The sequence below is a fragment of the Pecten maximus genome, chromosome 15 (assembly GCF_902652985.1).
Source record: "Pecten maximus chromosome 15, xPecMax1.1, whole genome shotgun sequence".
NCBI classification, from domain to species: domain Eukaryota; kingdom Metazoa; phylum Mollusca; class Bivalvia; order Pectinida; family Pectinidae; genus Pecten; species Pecten maximus.
Window position 1 is genome coordinate 23,221,125 of NC_047029.1, and position 22,425 is coordinate 23,243,549.

The 22,425-nt window shown below is 39.4% G+C and overlaps 1 protein-coding gene across 1 annotated transcript; it reads left to right on the top strand.

The window, feature by feature from the left end:
• The first annotated feature begins 822 nt into the window (after window positions 1-822).
• LOC117343211 (RING finger protein nhl-1-like) lies at window positions 823-20,740 on the top strand. The gene is made up of 3 exons (XM_033905549.1): window positions 823-1,070; window positions 17,356-17,656; window positions 17,789-20,740. Exons 2-3 carry the CDS (start codon window positions 17,365-17,367, stop codon window positions 20,002-20,004), a joined length of 2,508 nt encoding a protein of 835 aa, XP_033761440.1. The 5' UTR covers window positions 823-1,070; window positions 17,356-17,364; the 3' UTR covers window positions 20,005-20,740.
• The last annotated feature ends 1,685 nt before the right edge of the window (window positions 20,741-22,425 follow it).

Consider the following 22,425-nt stretch of genomic DNA (forward strand, 5'->3'; position numbering starts at 1 on the left):
TCTTTATTACCATGACAACACAGCTGCCACTTCAAGAGTTCAATTTCCTCCGACTCTAGATCAAAATGTAGGATTGGTGAAACATTGTCTCGTTTGTTATTGACATATATATATATACATTAAACAAAACAGTTTTATCATATATCCCTGTTGGATTTTAACACATCTGGTTAATAAATCGGTAGGTACATGTATGTCCCGGACATGACCACAGGCAGCTACTGGTTCTCCACCTAGTGAGAATTGGAACATTTGAAAAGAGACATAAGTCAGCCTCAGGTTTTGAATGTGCTTGACTATGTAGACATTTTCCAACATACCGGATGAATAGGGAGAGAATTTTTTCAAACATATATAAGAGTTGTCTAACATTTTTATGAATATCCATAATTCATTAAAATCTTTAAAAAAAATCTTAATCATTAATTTATAGTCTATATGTTAATGTGTATACATCAACTTAGGAATGGATAAAAGGAGCTATGGAAATCCATAATTCATTTATGGATATTAATAAATAGGAACATTTTTTTGCCTTGCCATTAATGTCACATTTGAAGAATTTATAGGTATAACAAGCATGAAGAAATGTTATCATTGAAAATATCTTGACATGATATTGAATCGGTGTAAGGTGCCACCAGTCACCACTTTCTCTATGTTAAGGCTTCACTATGTAAGTCGGCTACTGAATATTTCACCAGATATTGCAGGTCATGTGGTGCTAAGACATCTCCGACTTTCATACCTCATTTCACCAAATTTTTTAAAATGTACATAAAAAATGTTGATCGAGGTATACTAATGTGCGGTACTCTTGCCAACATTTCCAGACCACAAAGATGACCTGTCACTCCTCCACAGCCCCCGTCCCCAGACTCGGGGATAATTATACAAATTTCATCACCAGGCCAACGATGAGCAGGCACCAGGTCTCCTAGTCATGTGACGTCTATACACTCATCAATCCAGTGTTGGCGGAGTTACAACAACGCACATGCATGTTTCTGCGTATAGTCAGTCACTGATTTCATTTACATGCTGGGGCCGATTTAGTGATGATGGTTGATGTAAGTATGTCAATCTTTGCCAGAAGTTTTATCCTTACTTCAATGCGAATATATCTGATTTGAGGTATAACAACACTATATGTATTACAAGCATCATTGTTAAGTCTTTTAGAACTAACATAAATAACACATTGTCTGTGATGTAAATAATGCAAGGTTAAATGATCGCTTTGGATGTTAATTGTATCTAATAAGATATAGAAAACAATAAACAACACATTGTCTATGGAGGAACGGTATTAGTTTAAATGGTAGTAATTGATGTTAATTGTATCAGAGTGTTGGTCTATGACATGTGCCTATTTGATTAACAAAAACAAAGAGCGAGATGTATCTATGTGTGAGACTGAAGTGATATTTGCCGTAGGAGTGATGACTGTGCTGTGCAGGTTACTAGAGTTGATGTACTGTACAGGTTACTAGAGTTGATGTACTGTACAGGTTACTAGAGTTGATGTACTGTACAGGTTACTAGAGTTGATGTACTGTACAGGTTACTAGAGTTGATGTACTGTACAGGTTACTAGAGTTGATGTACTGTACAGGTTACTAGAGTTGATGTACTGTACAGGTTACTAGAGTTGATGTACTGTACAGGCCAGTGAAGTTTACTACAGCTAAGGCATGGTTTATTGGTGAGATGTGCTATAGGTGAATGTGTCATACAGGTGAGGTGTGCTATATGTCATACAGGTGAGGTGTGCTATAGGTAATATGTCATACAGGTGAGGTGTGCTATAGGTGAATGTGTCATACAGGTGAGGTGTGCTATAGGTGAATGTGTCATACAGGTGAGGTGTACTATAGGTGAATGTGTCATACAGGTGAGGTGTGCTATAGGTGAATGTGTCATACAGGTGAGGTGTGTTATAGGTGAATGTGTCATACAGGTGAGGTGTGTTATAGGTGAAAGTGTAATACAGGTGAGGTGTGCTATAGGTGATATGTCATGCAGGTGAGGTGTGCTATAGATGATATGTCATACAGGTGAGGTGTGCTATAGATGAATATGTCCTACAGGTGAGGTGTGTTATAGGTGAATTTAACATACAGGTGAGGTGTACTATATGTCATACAGGTGAGGTGTGCTATAGGTGAATATGTCATGCAGGTGAGGTGTGCTATAGGTGAATATGTCATGCAGGTGAGGTGTGATATAGGTGAATATGTCATACAGGTGAGGTGTGCTAAAGGTGAATATGTCATGCAGGTGATGTGTGCTATAGGTGAATATGTCATGCAGGTGAGGTGTGATATAGGTGAATATGTCATGCAGGTGAGGTGTGCTATAGGTGAATATGTCATACAGGTGAGGTGTGCTATAGGTGAATATGTCATACAGGTGAGGTGTGCTATAGGTAATATGTCATACAGGTGAGGTGTGCTATAGGTGAATATGTCATACAGGTGAGGTGTGCTATGTCATACAGGTGAGGTGTGCTATAGGTGAATGTGTCATACAGGTCAGGTGTAGAATAGGTGAATATGTCATACAGGTGAAGTGTGCTATAGGTGATTATGTCATACAGGTGAGGTATTCTATATGTGAATGTGCCATACAGGTGAGGTGTGGAATAGGTAATATGTCATACAGGTGAGGTGTTCTATAGGTGAATATGTCATACAGGTGAGTCGTGCTATAGGTGAATATATCATACAGGTGAGGTGTGCTATAGGTAATATGTCATACAGGTGAGGTGTGCTATATGTCATACAGGTGAGGTGTGCTATATGTGAATGTGTCATACAGGTGAGGTGTAGAATAGGTGAATATGTCATACAGGTAAAGTGTGCTATAGGTGATTATGTCATACAGGTGAGGTGTAGAATAGGTGAATATGTCATACAGGTGAGGTGTGCTATATTAGGTGAACATGTTACACAGGTGAGGTGTGCTACAGATGAATATGTCATACAGTCGAGATGTGCTATAGGTGAATATATCATACAGGTGAGGTGTGCTATAGGTAATATGTCATACAGGTGAGGTGTGCTATATGTCATACAGGTGAGGTGTGCTATATGTGAATGTGTCATACAGGTGAGGTGTAGAATAGGTGAATATGTCATACAGGTAAAGTGTGCTATAGGTGATTATGTCATACAGGTGAGGTAAGCTATAGGTGAATGTGCCATACAGGTGAGGTGTGCTATAGGTGAATGTGCCATACAGGTGAGGTGTGGAATAGGTAATATGTCATACAGGTGAGGTGTGCTATAGGTGAATATGTCATACAGGTGAGGTGTAGAATAGGTGAATATGTCATACAGGTGAGGTGTGCTATATTAGGTGAACATGTTACACAGGTGAGGTGTGCTACAGATGAATATGTCATACAGTCGAGATGTGCTATAGGTGAATTTGTCATACAGGTGAGGTGTGCTATAGGTGAATATGTCATACAGGTGAGGTGTGCTATAGGTGAATATGTCATACAGGTGAGGTGTGCTATAGGTGAATATGTCATACAGGTGAGGTGTGCTATATGTGAAGGTGTCATGTAGGTGATTTGTACTTTACAGGTGTGCTATACAGGACAGTTGATGTATTCTGTATAGGTAAAGTGCAATTTGTAGGCATGGTCTGTTGATGGAGAAGTGCAACAGGGGGTGACAACTGACAAGTTATTATAACAAACATAGAGTCCTAATCAATCCCATACCTCCCCTATCCCTCAGCCTGAAGAGTCATAACACATCTAGAATGGTTTATTTATAAACACAGTAGGGAGCTGATAGTCTCAGTAGAGCAGCAGTAGGTTGATAGGGTTCGGAGGCTGCACATTAATATAGTTTGTGTGTAGAGGTTACAGTGCCTAGAATAGTTTTAGTACTGGTGTGATTCCTCGGAGGAGATGGTACAGGAAATACCTCAGAGTAGGAAGTACTTATAGATAAAAGTGTGTGGTATGTGCTTTCAAAGGATATATAGTAGTTAACTGCCAGAAGAGGAATTTATAACATACATGGTAGGTACTATTAAAGTTTACTTATATTGATCGATATTCTGAAAGTTAAGATAAGTTTGAGGAAATATTGTCTCTTTTGTAAGTTTTTTTATGTATAAGTTTCTGCAGATAAATAAAACTGGGTTGTAATAGTTCTCATCTCCAGTGTCCTAACTGATATTCTCTGAAAGATCAAATTCATGTTTGTTGTCTTTGGTCCCCTTTTTATCAAGTTATGCCCCTTTTAACTTGCTTTGCCCCTGTAGCTATAAGGCTTTAGCAATAACCAGTATACTTGCAAAACTGTAAATGATTTTTTTTTGTTAATTGAGTAAAATTTTAAAAGGTAATTTGGATAAAAACAACAGTACAATTATATTTTCTATTAGAAATGGAACTGAAATTTGGGTCAAGCTATATTGTCCACATGCAAAGACAAGAAAACCTGAACTTATAATTCATGATAAACAAATATTTGTATGAGTTCTTACTAGTTATAGTACTTGTATATAAAGGTAGCAAGGTAATAGAGACGGAAGGTAGAACTATCTCTGTATAGATGTTGTCTGGGACAGATTGACACAAGGTAGAGCTATCTCTGTATAGATGTTGTCTGGGACAGATAGACAGAAGGTAGAGCTATCTCTGTATAGATGTTGTCTGGGACAGATTGACAGAAGGTAGAGCTATCTCTGTATAGATGTTGTCTAGGACAGATTGACAGAAGGTAGAGCTATCTCTATATAGATGTTGTCTGGGACAGATTGACAGAAAGTAGAGCTATCTCTGTATAGATGTTGTCTGGGACAGATTGACAGAAGGTAGAGCTATCTCTATATAGATGTTGTGTGGGACAGATTGACAGAACGTAGGGCTATCTCTGTATAGATGTTGTCTGGGACAGATTGACAGAAGGTAGAGCTATCTCTGTATAGATGTTGTCTGGGACAGATTGACAGAAGGTAGAGCTATCTCTGTATAGATGTTGTCTGGGACAGATTGACAGAAGGTAGAGCTATCTCTGTATAGATGTTGTCTGGGACAGATTGACAGAAGGTAGAGCTATCTCTGTATAGATGTTGTCTGGGACAGATTGACAGAAGGTAGAGCTATCTCTATAGATGTTGTCTGGGACAGATTGACAGAAGGTAGAACTATCTCTGTATAGATGTTGTCTGGGACAGATTGACAGAAGGTAGGGCTATCTCTGTATAGATGTTGTCTGGGACAGATAGACAGAAGGTAGAGCTATCTCTGTATAGATGTTGTCTGGGACAGATTGACAGAAGGTAGAGCTATCTCTGTATAGATGTTGTCTGGGACAGATTGACAGAAGGTAGAGCTATCTCTGTATAGATGTTGTCTGGGACAGATTGACAGAAGGTAGAGCTATCTCTGTATAGATGTTGTCTGGGACAGATTGACAGAAGGTAGAGCTATCTCTGTATAGATGTTGTCTAGGACAGATTGACAGAAGGTAGAGCTATCTCTGTATAGATGTTGTCTGGGACAGATTGACAGAAGGTAGAGCTATTTCTATAGATGTTGTCTGGGACAGATTGACAGAAGGTAGAGCTATCTCTATAGATGCTGTCTGGGACAGATTGACAGAAGGAAGAGCTATCTCTGTATAGATGTTGTCTGGGACAGATTGACAGAAGGTAGAGCTATCTCTGTATAGATGTTGTCTGGGACAGATTGACAGAAGGTAGAGCTATCTCTGTATAGATGTTGTCTAGGACAGATTGACAGAAGGTAGAGCTATCTCTGTATAGATGTTGTCTGGGACAGATTGACAGAAGGTAGAGCTATCTCTATATAGATGTTGTCTAGGACAGATTGACAGAAGGTAGAGCTATCTCTGTATAGATGTTGTCTGGGACAGATTGACAGAAGGTAGAGCTATCTCTGTATAGATGTCTGGGACAGATTGACAGAAGGAAGAGCTATCTCTGTATAGATGTTTGGGACAGATTGACAGAAGGTAGAGCTATCTCTGTATAGATGTTGTCTGGGACAGATTGACAGAAGGTAGAGCTATCTCTGTTTAGATGTTGTCTGGGACAGATTGACAGAAGGTAGAGCTATCACTGTATAGATGTTGTCTATGACAGATTGACAGAAGGTAGAGCTATCTCTGTATAGATGTTGTCTAGGACAGATTGACAGAAGGTAGAGCTATCTCTATATAGATGTTGTCTGGGACAGATTGACAGAAGGTAGAGCTATCTCTGTATAGATGTTGTCTGGGACAGATTGACAGAAGGTAGAGCTATCTCTATATAGATGTTGTGTGGGACAGATTGACAGAACGTAGGGCTATCTCTGTATAGATGTTGTCTGGGACAGATTGACAGAAGGTAGAGCTATCTCTGTATAGATGTTGTCTGGGACAGATTGACAGAAGGTAGAGCTATCTCTGTATAGATGTTGTCTGGGACAGATTGACAGAAGGTAGAGCTATCTCTGTATAGATGTTGTCTGGGACAGATTGACAGAAGGTAGAGCTATCTCTGTATAGATGTTGTCTGGGACAGATTGACAGAAGGTAGAGCTATCTCTGTAAAGATGTTGTCTGGGACAGATTGACAGAAGGTAGAGCTATCTCTGTATAGATGTTGTCTGGGACAGATAGACAGAAGGTAGAGCTATCTCTGTATAGATGTTGTCTGGGACAGATTGACAGAAGGTAGAGCTATCTCTGTATAGATGTTGTCTGGGACAGATTGACAGAAGGTAGAGCTATCTCTATAGATGTTGTCTGGGACAGATTGACAGAAGGTAGAGCTATCTCTATAGATGTTGTCTGGGACAGATTGACAGAAGGTAGAGCTATCTCTATAGATGCTGTCTGGGACAGATTGACAGAAGGAAGAGCTATCTCTGTATAGATGTTGTCTGGGACAGATTGACAGAAGGTAGAGCTATCTCTGTATAGATGTTGTCTGGGACAGATTGACAGAAGGTAGAGCTATCTCTGTATAGATGTTGTCTAGGACAGATTGACAGAAGGTAGAGCTATCTCTGTATAGATGTTGTCTGGGACAGATTGACAGAAGGTAGAGCTATCTCTATATAGATGTTGTCTAGGACAGATTGACAGAAGGTAGAGCTATCTCTGTATAGATGTTGTCTGGGACAGATTGACAGAAGGTAGAGCTATCTCTGTATAGATGTCTGGGACAGATTGACAGAAGGAAGAGCTATCTCTGTATAGATGTTTGGGACAGATTGACAGAAGGTAGAGCTATCTCTGTATAGATGTTGTCTGGGACAGATTGACAGAAGGTAGAGCTATCTCTGTTTAGATGTTGTCTGGGACAGATTGACAGAAGGTAGAGCTATCTCTGTATAGATGTTGTCTATGACAGATTGACAGAAGGTAGAGCTATCTCTGTATAGATGTTGTCTAGGACAGATTGACAGAAGGTAGAGCTATCTCTATATAGATGTTGTCTGGGACAGATTGACAGAAGGTAGAGCTATCTCTGTATAGATGTTGTCTGGGACAGATTGACAGAAGGTAGAGCTATCTCTATATAGATGTTGTGTGGGACAGATTGACAGAACGTAGGGCTATCTCTGTATAGATGTTGTCTGGGACAGATTGACAGAAGGTAGAGCTATCTCTGTATAGATGTTGTCTGGGACAGATTGACAGAAGGTAGAGCTATCTCTGTATAGATGTTGTCTGGGACAGATTGACAGAAGGTAGAGCTATCTCTGTATAGATGTTGTCTGGGACAGATTGACAGAAGGTAGAGCTATCTCTGTATAGATGTTGTCTGGGACAGATTGACAGAAGGTAGAGCTATCTCTGTAAAGATGTTGTCTGGGACAGATTGACAGAAGGTAGAGCTATCTCTGTATAGATGTTGTCTGGGACAGATAGACAGAAGGTAGAGCTATCTCTGTATAGATGTTGTCTGGGACAGATTGACAGAAGGTAGAGCTATCTCTGTATAGATGTTGTCTGGGACAGATTGACAGAAGGTAGAGCTATCTCTATAGATGTTGTCTGGGACAGATTGACAGAAGGTAGAGCTATCTCTATAGATGTTGTCTGGGACAGATTGACAGAAGGTAGAGCTATCTCTGTATAGATGTTGTCTGGGACAGATTGACAGAAGGTAGAGCTATCTCTGTATAGATGTTGTCTAGGACAGATTGACAGAAGGTAGAGCTATCTCTGTATAGATGTTGTCTGGGACAGATTGACAGAAGGTAGAGCTATCTCTATATAGATGTTGTCTAGGACAGATTGACAGAAGGTAGAGCTATCTCTGTATAGATGTTGTCTGGGACAGATTGACAGAAGGTAGAGCTATCTCTGTATAGATGTCTGGGACAGATTGACAGAAGGAAGAGCTATCTCTGTATAGATGTTTGGGACAGATTGACAGAAGGTAGAGCTATCTCTGTATAGATGTTTGGGACAGATTGACAGAAGGTAGAGCTATCTCTATATAGATGTTGTCTGGGACAGATTGACAGAAGGTAGAGCTATCTCTGTATAGTTGTTGTATGGGACAGATTGACAGAAGGTAGAGCTATCTCTGTATAGATGTCTGGGACAGATTGACAGAAGGAATAGCTATCTCTGTATAGATGTTTGGGACAGATTGACAGAAGGTAGAGCTATCTCTGTATAGATGTTGTCTGGGACAGATTGACAGAAGGTAGAGCTATCTCTGTATAGATGTTGTCTATGACAGATTGACAGAAGGTAGAGCTATCTCTGTATAGATGTTTGGGACAGATTGACAGAAGGTAGAGCTATCTCTGTATAGATGTCTAGGACAGATTAACAGAAGGTAGGGCTATCTCTGTATAGATGTTGTCTATGACAGATTGACAGAAGGTAGAGCTATCTCTGTATAGATGTTGTCTATGACAGATTGACAGAAGGTAGAGCTATCTCTGTTAGATGTTGTCTTGGGACAGATTGACAGAAGGTAGAGCTATCTCTATATATATAGATGTTGTCTATGACAGATTGACAGAAGGTAGAGCTATCTCTGTATAGATGTTGTCTGGGACAGATTGACAGAAGGTAGGGCTATCTCTGTATAGATGTCTAGGACAGATTGACAGAAGGTAGGGCTATCTCTGTATAGATGTTGTCTATGACAGATTGACAGAAGGTAGAGCTATCTCTGTATAGATGTTGTCTATGACAGATTGACAGAAGGTAGAGCTATCTCTGTTAGATGTTGTCTTGGGACAGATTGACAGAAGGTAGAGCTATCTCTGTATAGATGTTGTCTGGGACAGATTCACAGAAGGTAGAGCTATCTCTGTATAGATGTCTGGGACAGATTGACAGAAGGTAGAGCTATCTCTGTATAGATGTTGTCTTGGGACAGATTGACAGAAGGTAGAGCTATCTCTGTATAGATGTTGTCTGGGACAGATTCACAGAAGGTAGAGCTATCTCTATAGATGTTGTCTGGGACAGATTGACAGAAGGTAGAGCTATCTCTGTATAGATGTTGTCTAGGACAGATTGACAGAAGGTAGAACTATCTCTGTATAGATATTGTGTGGGACAGATTGACAGAAGGTAGAGCTATCTCTGTATAGATGTTGTCTGGGACAGATTCACAGAAGGTAGAGCTATCCCTGTATAGATGTTGTCTGGGACAGATTGACAGAAGGTAGAGCTATCTCTGTATAGATGTTGTGTGGGACAGATTGACAGAAGGTAGAGCTATCTCTGTATAGATGTTGTGTGGGACAGATTGACAGAAGGTAGAGCTATCTCTGTATAGATGTTGTCTGGGACAGATTGACAGAAGGTAGAGCTATCGCTGTATAGATGTTGTCTGGGACAGATTGACAGAAGGTAGAGCTATCTCTGTATAGATGTTGTCTGGGACAGATTGACAGAAGGTAGAGCTATCTCTGTATAGATGTTGTCTGGGACAGATTGACAGAAGGTAGAGCTATCTCTGTAGATGTTGTCTGGGACATATTAACAGGCCCATCAACAGTTTTTCTGCTGTGAAGCTTTCAGATACAGAAAGAAATGAGTTTTACAGATACTTACAGATCTATATAAATGCTGATAGTAGATCTGATGTACATGTGTGTATCATATCTATGATAACAAGCCCACCTTTGTCAGATACAATGAATAGTTTATCCCTAATTTGCTTCAGAATTTATGTTTAATGCTGCTAAACCCTCAATCCCCTCCCCCACCCACTTTTCTAATTTTGGGCTTATTACATGTAATTACTAATTACTGACTTGTTAAATTCTTGCTGAGACTATGACACCTGGGTTTCAAAGGGAATTTCATAGTTGTTTTACTATGTATCCAGAATCAAGAGGGTCATTATTTATAGCTAGAGCAGAATTCCTTAAAGAGGCTTACCCGCAGACGGACCGGTAAACGGCACATCTCCGATCACTAAATAAACTTCAGTACACGTTTCTATGTGACAAAATTAGAGGCTTTCCGACTTTATTTCTTGAAAACAATTACAGAATATGTATTTAAAAGACGTTTTAAAACTCAACCTGAGAGGGAAATGTATGGAATATAACGGCAAATCTTCTTTGTAAATCGCCGCTGCCTTTGAAGTTATCACTGTGTGGCACTGTGCACGTGCTTGTTTCTTTGATGTGTCAATCAAATTAGACTCCACTTTATAGCGGGGACTTATTGCGGGTTGCGATTAAATAAATAATATTTAAAAAATGAGGTTTTAATATCACTTTTCAGCGTTTTATAGGAAAATAAAATGAAAAACTCAACAATTCCAACAATCTGTCATGTGTAAAAAATCTTTTTCTATTAGCCAATTTTTCTGATCTCTCTGCGGGCAAGCCTCTTTAAACAAATTGTGGTGCTTTAATTTCTGGGCTTCAATAAGGGATGGTAGGAATGGCTAAAAAGCAAATTCTGTGGTCAATTTGCCTTAAGGCAACACTGGAAATTGAAAAAAAAAAAAAAGAATGTTGAATGGGACACAAGTTTTGTATTTTACAGTACTAGTAGATTCATTTTACAAGTAGAAGGATGATGTAAATGATTAAATAACTGTTAAATTTAGCTGTGGATTTAGGGTTCTATCTAGATGTTAGATGGGGGCAAAGCATACTACACTGCATGAGATTAACCTAAAAAAATCTTGGCCTTCCTACAAACTCTGCAGACATTGATGATTAGCTATTGGCCTACCATACTGTGTGATTCAGTAAAGAGTATGTATATACCTGTGTATATAATTGAAACCAGACCTCACCATATGTGGATGTTTACATAACCCACAAAATACATATTCTGAGGTTCGTGTACATGTATGCCAGATATGATTTTACCACACAATTCAAAATGTAGTGTACTGGTAGGCACTTTTAGTGAGAAATATTTGTAAAATTTAGCTTCATGGAATAGACAATTCAATTATAGCCATATTGACTTGTCCCCAACCATTATCTAGATAAGCATTATATACAGGATTGTTGGATGGGGTCTGTTGTCCGGTTTGTCTGGCCGTCCGTACGCAATTGTTTTTATTGCTATTTCTGGAGAAATGCTGGATGGATATTTATCAAGCTTAATATGAAGGTTCCCTTTGGTCCCTAGTTGTGCCAAATCAATTTGGAGTCAGATCATTAAAACAAAATGGAAGCCTAGTGGCCATCTTGGATTTTGACAGTTGAGGTTTGTTATTGCTATTTGAGGGGTATTTCTCAAACTTTATATGCCTGTTCTCCTTCTTAAGAAATATGTACCTAACTCCTTAATTAAAACATTTAATAATGGTTGATTCATCTCATAGTGGTGCGACTAATACTGCAATGTGCATGTGAGCAGATCTTGTCGCATAGTGATCATGATCGTCCAGATGTTTTGGTATGTGTTTTGTGTACATCTGTATAATACACATCAGGATAGCTTCATATACATCTAAACTGTAACAAATTCTCCATGTGTATGATGTATCTAGCTGTACAGATATCTTTCTCACAATTAGGTAAATCATGGAGCAGAGATTCAGAAAACTTGTCTAAAACATCACATCACCTAATAATTTAATGGCATGTGTGATGCTATGTGTGGTGTAGTAGGACTGGATTGGCTATGTCAAAATAGACTGACATAAACTAACGACATTATCTAATTAACTACCTGAGTAACTACCTGAGTATAGGGTTACCTAAATAGCTCAGGTTGGTAGGAATTTCCTTTTTGCTTAGCAGTAGGATATATATATGTCACCCTAGAGTGTGGGCTAAATATTTTTAATAACTTGTTTCTATTACAGGTGAATGAGACAGGAAAATGAATGTTTTGTTTTTGTTTTGTGGTCTAAGTGTATTCTGTGTGTATAAATAGTACAGATGGGAGGGGGGCTCTGAATACCAATGGACTAGTGTATTCTGTGTGTATATGGGACAGGTGAGAGGGGGACTCTGAATACCAATGGACTAGTGTATTCTGTGTGTATATGGGACAGATGGGAGGGGGACTCTGAATACCAATGGACTAGTGTATTCTGTGTGTATATTGGACAGATAGGAGGGGGACTCTGAATGCCAATGGACTAGTGTATTCTGTGTGTATATGGGACAGGTGAGAGGGGGACTCTGAATACCAATTGACTAGTGTGTCTGCAAGTCATATGGTACTCTGGGTACACTGACAACAACTGTGTGACAGTAGAATGTGGTGTTGTGTGTAACATGAAGGTATTATTGGCGGCTAGTCTGATAATTAACTGTATTTATCCAGCAATAAGTCCATATCTGGTAATAAGCTTAAGTAACAATTGTTGTCATAAGTAATAAGCCTACCCTATACTTTGAGTTAAAATTCATTCATTGAACAAATGGGTTTATTTTAGGATAAATACTGTAGGAAATGGTTATAATGATGGGAGTATTGGCAGGTGTCTTGCTGAATATCTTTCTATTGCTAACAGAAGAATGTCTCAATATTGAGTTATCATCATGTAATGCAATACTTAAGCCAAGGAAGCCTCTCAATCTCTCTCTCTAAGCAGACACTTCGATTCCCCACTAAGCTCTCTGTAACAGGAAGGAACAATAAGAAATAAGCGATCTCTCGCTCTCTAAGCAGACACTTCACCACTAAGCTCTCTGTAAAGGGAAGGAACAATAAGAAATAAGCGATATCTCACTCTCTAAGCAGACACTTCACCACTAAGCTCTCTGTAACGGGAAGGAACAATACGAAATAAGCGATCTCTCGCTCTCTAAGCAGACACTTCACCACTAAGCTCTTTGTAACAGGAAGGAACAATAAGAAATAAGCTATCTCTCACTCTCTAAGCAGACACTTCACCACTAAGCTCTCTGTAACAGGAAGGAACAATAAGAAATAAGTGATCTCTCACTCTCTAAGCAGACACTTCTCCACTAGGCTCTCTGTAACAGGAAGGAACAATAAGAAATAAGCGATCTCTCACTCTCTAAGCAGACACTTCACCACTAAGCTCTCTGTAACAGGAAGGAACAATAAGAAATAAGCGATCTCTCACTCTCTAAGCAGACACTTCATCAATAGACTGTAACGGGAAGGAACAATAAGAAATAATCGATATCTCACTCTCTAAGAAGACACTTCACCACTAAGCTCTCTGTAACGGGAAGGAACAATAAGAAATAATCGATATCTCACTCTCTAAGCAGACACTTCACCACTAAGCTCTCTGTAACGGGAAGGAACAATAAGAAATAAGCGATCTCTCACTCTCTATGCAGACACTTCAGCACTAGACTGTCATGATGTAAATTTACAAATAGCATTGTGTAACTGTTTCTAAATGACTATTACATTATGCTTACCTGTATATTCAACATTTTCTATTGGTTGTTGATTATATCTTTTAGCATATAATCTATCTAACTGTGTATAAAAGGACAGGGGAAAATGTAATGTCAAGGCCAAAATTTGAACACAGGATTTTGCAACGTTTAAGAAAGAAACCTTAAAGCCATGACAGATACTAATTGACTGCAAAACAGTGTGAAAAGGTGGATGGATGCTCCCACTGAATCAACTACCTAGTCCCCCTAAGTTTGAAACAGTCCATTCCCATTGTACTATTCCTCTGTTAGTCCCCTAGTGGTAAAACTGGAGTTGTGTACTATATTTAAGCCCCGCCATGAAATGGGGGGCATGTAGTGTTAGCCATGTCCGTTGTATCCTGTCCCTTCCTGTCACAATGCAATATACGGGGTAACTATAATTCCAGAGGAACTGCTGATGTGATCCTCACCAAACTGTTTTGGGGTGTCAATTGGCAGTGGAGGTATTTATGTCTTACATACATTTTCTGGTTTTCATCTCTGTTCATCTCTCTGTTTGTGTGTCTGACCTGAGATTTTGTTTTCATCTTGCCTACAGATAACGAGTTGAAATAATTACACCTCTTTTTGACTGAGTTATGACCCATGGAACTCTTTGGTTCCAGTTGGGGAAATGCTTCTAGTGTTCTTCACAAACACAAATCCATTTACTGGAATCTTTTGCCAGCAGCAGACAACTAACTGCTACAGTTAATTATGATGGGTCAGGAAATAGTTAAAATCACCTGATCAATACTGACACCTCTGAACTCTGACCTCTGAACTGTAGACAGATGCTTTAGCTAACAGCGGGTCAGATGACTACCGGTGTTTAACCCAGCCCTTATCACCTTAGAATGATTACTCTGACCTGTGTTGTACCTAGTGAACCAGTTTTTAGGATTTTTGATGGACTAGAACCTATGTCTCAATCAATTTTTCGGGGTTAAGTGACTTATAAAACATCTTATGCTGATAGATACCATACCATGTTATGATTTCCTGTCAGAGTTACAACAGGTATAAGTAAGATAATGCGGGGTTAACATCTACCCTCCACCATGACCGATAAATGCTACTATAGGTGGAAAGAGGCTTTTATGACAGTAACCATAGTTAATGAGGAATGTAAATGAGCACTATAAAACACTTCAGAGTTGAGGAAGGAGATTTATAGAAGATCAAATGATCATATATTCGATAAGCATGAGTCGGTGGCATTAATTTATCAAATGATCTTATCTACTTCAGTGTATCTTTCATTACTTGAAATGTCAGATAGTAATGCAGCTGTGAAGTGTGGAGAAATACCGTATTTATCTGACAATAAGCCCCTGTCTGGTAATAAGTGCATTCATTTTCCAGAAGAAGAGCTAAGCTATTTAATTGTCCTATAATAAGCCCACCCCTTACTTTAAGTCAGAGGCTATGTGTTGACCTAGGTTTCCCCTGAGTGACTGAAGATTAGGGTCTATTATTGCATATATGACTGTAAAATTAGCCCTCTACCCAATGTAAAAGTAAATGTTAATGTTATAAGTGAAGGGCTTAATTATACCCCCCCCCCCCCCCCCCCCCTCCCCCGCAACAAAGTTAGGGGGGGGGGGGGGATACTGGAATCAGGTTGTCCGTTGTCCAATGTACCGGCTACTCCTCCATAAACTACTGAGGGTATTTCAATGAAACTTTATGGTAATAACCCTTATACATTGTAGATGTGTGTAATCTATATCATGTTGTAATTTTGTGGTTACCATGGTAACCAGGTCACTATACTTCGTTTTTTGGGTGAGGGGGGATTTTGTCCAGTCAACTCCTCATAAACCTGTGAACTGCTTCAAGTCAAACTACACAGGAGTGATAGGGACCATGTGTAAATGTGTATGCATGATATTTCTCTTCAGAATTTATTTACTTAGTTACCATGTTTCAATACCCATATTCTTGTGGAAAACCTTGTCAAGACAACTCCTATATAGCTGTCTACTATTGGTTTCGTCAATATTCCTTAAGTTAATATAAACCATAGGACAGTATATTACAAAACTGATGGAAGTTAAAGTTTTAAGTTAACGAGTTAACTGAAACATTGATGAAAATGGGGCCTCACATCAGGTATTACAACTCTAATCCTAGTGATGCAGGGTATATTGAGGTTTTCTGTAGAAATCTAGGTTGATTTGAGCATTTCATTTTGTCTTTTTTTTGTTTTAATTTTTTGTCATGACTGGTAGCACAATGGATATAAGTCTTAGTAGTGGAGCCATGTTGTTGTCTGTGGAAATAAAACCTATAGTTAACATTTTTCTTTAGTTTATCGATCACTCATTCCTACAGTAAACTGGGAGGCTGAGCTACAAAGCAAAAAAATAACCTAATTAGAAATCTTTGTTGATTTTAACATAGTTTATTGTCAAAACAGACACATGGAAGAGAGACGAGTTCTTACAACTTAGGAGCTCTTCTCCAACTCTATGTTAGAAGTACAACACAGAGTGCTCGGAGACTATCTAAACAGAGGGTTGTTATAATGCATGTGGATAAAACAAATCTAAATACAGATGTTCCCATCAAATAATAAATTTCATTCCAAATCCTGTGGGGTAATATATGCTCCCTTCAGTTTGATTTAGAACCGGATATTTTTAATGATGTTTGAGGCCACAGCTGCTGTGCTGATGTATAAAATCCGCTCAGAACTGCTGTTGATGTCGGTCATTATCTTATGAACATCAATTTGTAATGAATACTTGTTATTTTAGTGTAAAAGGAAACTTTGAAGTTCAGTACTGTGTATGTAAATATCTGTTAACCTATGTCTTACATCTCTGGTTCTGAGTACTGGGTACTGTTTTAATGACACAAGGTAGACATTCTCAGGGGAGAGACAAATTCGGGAGGCTTACATTTTAGATATTATTTTCATTGTCCAGGTGGTACATTGATTGCCAGTGTCAGCGTCCATAGACAGCTAAGTTAAAAAATTTTGTAAAAATGTTTTGGGTCAATACTAACAAGGATATAGCTTAGGATTTCACATATGTGTTCCTTAATGTGACAAGACCTTTCCATTGATTGATACAACTTTTGTGGACTTTGTCCGTGACCTTTGACCTACTTAAAAGACTTATTTTGAATTTTAACACACTTGGCAAGCAATGTTGCCCTCTGACAAGTCATCTTCCTTTCTGATGTATTCATGTCAATCTGTCTGTTTATACGAATGGAGATGTATTCTGGGAATTTTCATCATGCCTATATAATTATGTAGATCATAGCCTAAAATTTAGTTTTTGACTTTGTAATACTTTCTAATAAAATATTATAGATCATGTGTAATTTAAAGTTCATTTTTACCTTTTTCACAGAGTTTTGGCCCTTAGAACTTACAATGTTAAATAGCTACGAGGAAATGAACATGATATGAAATGATACTGAATGGCGATGTATTGTGTTCCAGTTATTTTTTTTATTTATTTATAGTGAATATTATTTTCTGTTGTGTGTTTCAGGACTAAACCATGATGGAAGAGGACCCTCAGGAGTTGTCCTACTCCTCCGAACACATAGAACAACTTCTCCAGTGTGCTATCTGTCTGGACAGATTCAAACAACCTAAACTCTTACCATGCCAGCATACATTTTGTGAAACTCCATGCCTTGAAAACCTTGTTAATTTTCTCACAAGAAGTATAAAATGTCCGGAATGTCGAGCAGAGCACCGTGTCCCCTATCAGGGCGTGTCGTCATTTCCAAACAATCTTACAATCAGGAACTTCCTAGAAATTCCTACAAAACGTATCCGGCGGACCAGTGGCGGGGCGGGGGACGGAGCAGGGGGTTCGTCTGTGGCATCCGGGAGCAGTGGTGTAGCGGGGGGTAGTGGTGGGGCATGCGCCTCCAGTGTAGGCTCACAGTATATAAATGCGGTGGTCCAGGAAAGAGAGCCACCTATGGCTGCAGCTTCACGTTCTGGGTGTACTATCTGTACAAGGGAGGCAACTCTGTCGCGATGTGCTCACTGTGACCAAGTTGTATGTGATGCTTGTAAACGATCTCACATGGACCACGTCAAGCTTGATGTGGCACGTCTTGTCAGCCAGATACGACGTGGTATACCTCACATGTCTGATGCTGTTAATCACATGGAGATAAAGATTGAGGCCCTACGACAACGGTCCGAAGGTGGTAAGGCTGAAATCACAGAAATCATAGAAAAATACATCACAGAGCTTCGGGCTCGACAGCGTATATTACACAGTGAAGTAGAAATGTTTCTCCTCGGGGAGATTCGCGCACTCAGGATGCATCAGGAAAACCTAGAAGTGGAGATGGCCAGTATAGCTAGCTTCTGTGATACCAACGAGTCAACCCTTAGTAGATCTCAGCAACATATACCTGATGAGGAAATTGTGGAGGCAAAGAAACAGTGTGTGGAATACATGGAATCGTTACGCTTGTATGAATTAGGTAACTATCCCACACCAAGAGAACGATCTCTTCAGTTTTACATGGAGGAAAACAGACTTTCAAACGCTATTGCAGGTTTTGGAGAAATTGTGACAAATAATTCACAGTCGACTTCGGAGAGCCAGTCATCTGCCTCCTCTAGAGATTCCTCGCCCCTTGTGTCCCTGTCAAATGTTGTGTCTACCACACCTTCTTTGACCACACCCACCACTTCTACCATCTCCACAGCCAGTTCTGGTACCATGAACACAGACAGAGCCCTGGCTCTCATCAGGGGGAGCCACCTCAATGCTTTTACAACACCTGCTCCATCTCCCGACGTGGATTCAGAGCCACGGATTAATCCCACACCACGCAGGACACTTCAGGAGAGGCGGCGTGCACACATGTCCGACTCCAGAATTGCGGGGCTGATGGCAAGTGGCGGAGGGGGAGGTGGTGGAAGTTCAAGTCCAAGGACCACAACAGCCAGCGCCTTACGAGAGCGTCGCCTGAATCGTAGTTTGAGTACAGGGGCCTCTTTGTTTACACCAGGTGGAGGTCTCTCAAGTCAGCCTTCCAGTTCTATACAAGAGGAGTCCTCCTCCTCCTCTTCCCCACGACCAAGGAGGGCAGAGCGGAGTAACACATTCAGCAGAGAAGACAGTAACACTGGGACAGACGTGGTACCTCCGACCTCGCGCGTCAGCTCAGCAGATGCTCGTAGTACTCGGGCAAGGCCACCAGTGCGATTCGATGTAGGTCTTGACGACAATGGTGGCCCAGACGAGTTACCAGGGTTGGAGCTGTTGTCTTTCTCAGACAACGAGAGCTGTGTGGTCACTACGGCAACAAACAACTATCAGGATAAAGGGCGGGCTATAATCAGGTTCGGACAGAGAGGTACAGACTTCATGCAGTTTACCTGGCCTCGGGGCGTAGCCACTACACGTGATAATAATATACTTGTGGCTGATAGTAGCAATCACCGAGTACAAATTTTTGATTCTGTTGGGAAATTTGTGAAAGTTTTCGGCTCTTATGGCCAGGGTGAAGGTGAATTTGATTGCCTAGCCGGAATAGCAGTTAACAGTTTTGGTCAGATCATTATTTCTGACCGCTACAATCACCGTTTGCAAGTCTACAGTCGCCGTGGTGAATTTGAGTTGGCCTTCGGTATGGAGGGGTCGGAACAGGGACAGATGCTGAATCCCTGGGGTGTTGCCTGTGATAACATGGGCTTCATCTATGTTTGTGACAAAGAAAACCACAGAATTCAGGTATTCCAGTCAAACGGCAGATTTGTCCGCATGTTTGGAGCACCTGGACATCGTTCCGGTCTGTTTGAAAATCCCCATTATGTTGCAATCAGCCCAGATAACAAGATTTTCGTCAGTGACAGCAGTAACCATCGAATCCAAGTGTTCTCCATGTATGGAGACTTCCTGTTCGCATTCGGGTCTCCGGGGACCATGGAAGGCCAGATGAGATTCCCTAAGGGGATTGCTATTGACGACCAAGGGTTTGTAGTGGTTGCCGACTCCGGTAACAATAGAGTGCAGGTTTTCCGTGGAAATGGCAGGTTCTACTGTATGTTTGGATCCTATGGCAGTGACAATGGACAATTCAAGGGTATTGAAGGTGTAACCATCCTTGGTAATGGGAATATCATCATTAGTGATAGAGAAAATCATAGAATTCAAATTTTCTAATTCAGAAAATTTTTGCTTCAGTATTATGGATCATGACTGTATGGTTCACCTATTTTTGATGAGAATTTTGCTGTACTTATATGTATAATGGTGCTTGTGTGGAGAGTAGATTTGAGTGTGTAATCAGGGCTTACGTTATAATTATAAGGAGACATAGGTATGCAGTGTGTGTTTGGGTTGTGATGCTACCCAGATTTTGTGATAAGATATATCGTACCTCAGAACGTTTCTCTGAATAACAAGACAGCATAGCAGATGCTAACATATAAAATGCCAGGAGAATACACATTTTTACATGTGCATTCATAGTGATACAGGCATGCTGGAGCGGAGCATGTTAATTTTGCGCACATCTGTTGCAGAACTTTCTGCTGTTTACATGTATGATTCATCAGCCTTCGTTGCCATAGTTTCTCATCATTCCTGGTCTTCCAAAAGCTTGAATGTTACCCGAGAGCTTGAAAAACAACACAGAATGTCTGCAGTTTATTGGGCCAATTAAGTTAATTAAACTATTTATATATCTGAGATCTATAGATAGTATCTCTACCCAGTGAGAAAATGACCCGAGTCACCTCTATGTCTAGAGATTTAGTTTCTCTACTCGTCTTTATTAAATGCTTCCTTGCCAATTTTATTGAAGTAATAGATTTCTTTGCTAAGATTCTTATGTAAAGAAAACATTAAAGGAAAAGTAACATTTTTAGTCTCCTACTGTTGATATCAGGGGGACTAAGGTTTCCAAGGTTTCCAAGGTTTCCTCTCTGTCCTCGTATTCCTAGGCCTGTATGTATGTACGCCACGCAATGCTAAAGTTCGTCAGCACTCTAGTTGCTTCATTCCTTGAAGGATTTTGATAAAATGTCACACAATAGTAAAGGGCCATAATAACCGGGACAAGTATGAGTTTCAGGGTTTTGGGGTCAAGGTCACTGTTACTATTTTTAGTGGGGGCAGATATACGTAGGGGATATATATCACATTAGTAATACCCATTAATCTTTTTTTGTTTACCATTACACTGTTTTATTATTTTATTTTTTTTTCGAATTTATGTGCAACTATACCAGTGTATATAACACATATCCATCTATATTCACAGGGATATGAAGCATTCATGTATTATAGGCAGGCATAATTATTTTAATTATTCATGGTAATATACACAAAATGGAAAAGAAAAACAATAACACTAAAACCTACAAAATAGTCCTAGTCTTAGATTTGATGAAAAATAGATAAATATTTCAATAAACATTGTGAAATACATATTCATATCATCAATGTGATATTCATACATTTCTAATAAGATATTTTTGTGTCAAAACACCCAGGGGACCTAGCACAAATTTCTAGCCCATGTTGTAATTAAGTATTCTGTGCAACAAAAAACAAGTATGTTGTTATTTCCAGCCTGATATCAATACCACATCAACACTTTTCTTTAAAAAGAGAAATTCAAGGTTATACAGTATATACATTAAAAACTAGCGGTCTGAAAAGTAAATTAAATGGAGGAAAAGACAAAAAGTCATTGATAAGGACTGCAGTTTTTTTTAGTTGATATGGTGCTGGGGATTGTGAATTTGAGGTCAAGGGGGGAGGGAAAGGCACAAGTCTTATATCAATGTTATCTGATCGTCTTCCTCTGTAATTTCTGATGTCTTCCTCCATAATTTCTGTAACGTACCACATGTCAGCCAGTATTACATCACAACACTCCCACAGTCTACAGAGTACAAACTTAGGCCTGATGTAGCTGAAGTATACACTGGACGTACTTTAACAGAAGCTTTAATCTAATAATCCGATAGTTTTCTGAAAATAATTAATTCTGTAAAATTCACACCAACTGGAATTAAGAGGACCCGATCTGTATACCAGATCATATCCTCCTATACACTTGTACAAATTGGAGATCGGTTCTTGGGTGAATTTTCTTCTCAAGGAGATTTTTCTCTGCTGGCATTTGTAATTCTGTGCAAGTATTTCGCTCCGATTCTGAATTATAAACTGAGCCATTCATGTGTGAGCCTAATTGATGATGTCTACACAGAATAAAAAAAGTTTAAACATAAAACATAACCACAATATGTATTTATCAAACAAATTTTTATCTATCTTCAATTAGTTTGTTTTTGATGAAATGAATATATAGGGGCCATGTGCTTTCTGAGGTTCGTTATAAATCATTACTGTGTATGAAACCACCTTTGTTGCCCTGAATTACTTAATTAATAATCTTTACCGTTGAATATTACTTTTTATCTGACATTCTTGTAGGAAAGATCAGAGGCAATGTCTCAATTACCAGCTTTCTTCAAATCATGTGATGTTAAAATGTTTTTTATAAGCCACAAATTGCACTAAGGGTTGCCTGTACAAACTATTTAAATCATTTTTCTACTTGATTAAAAAAAT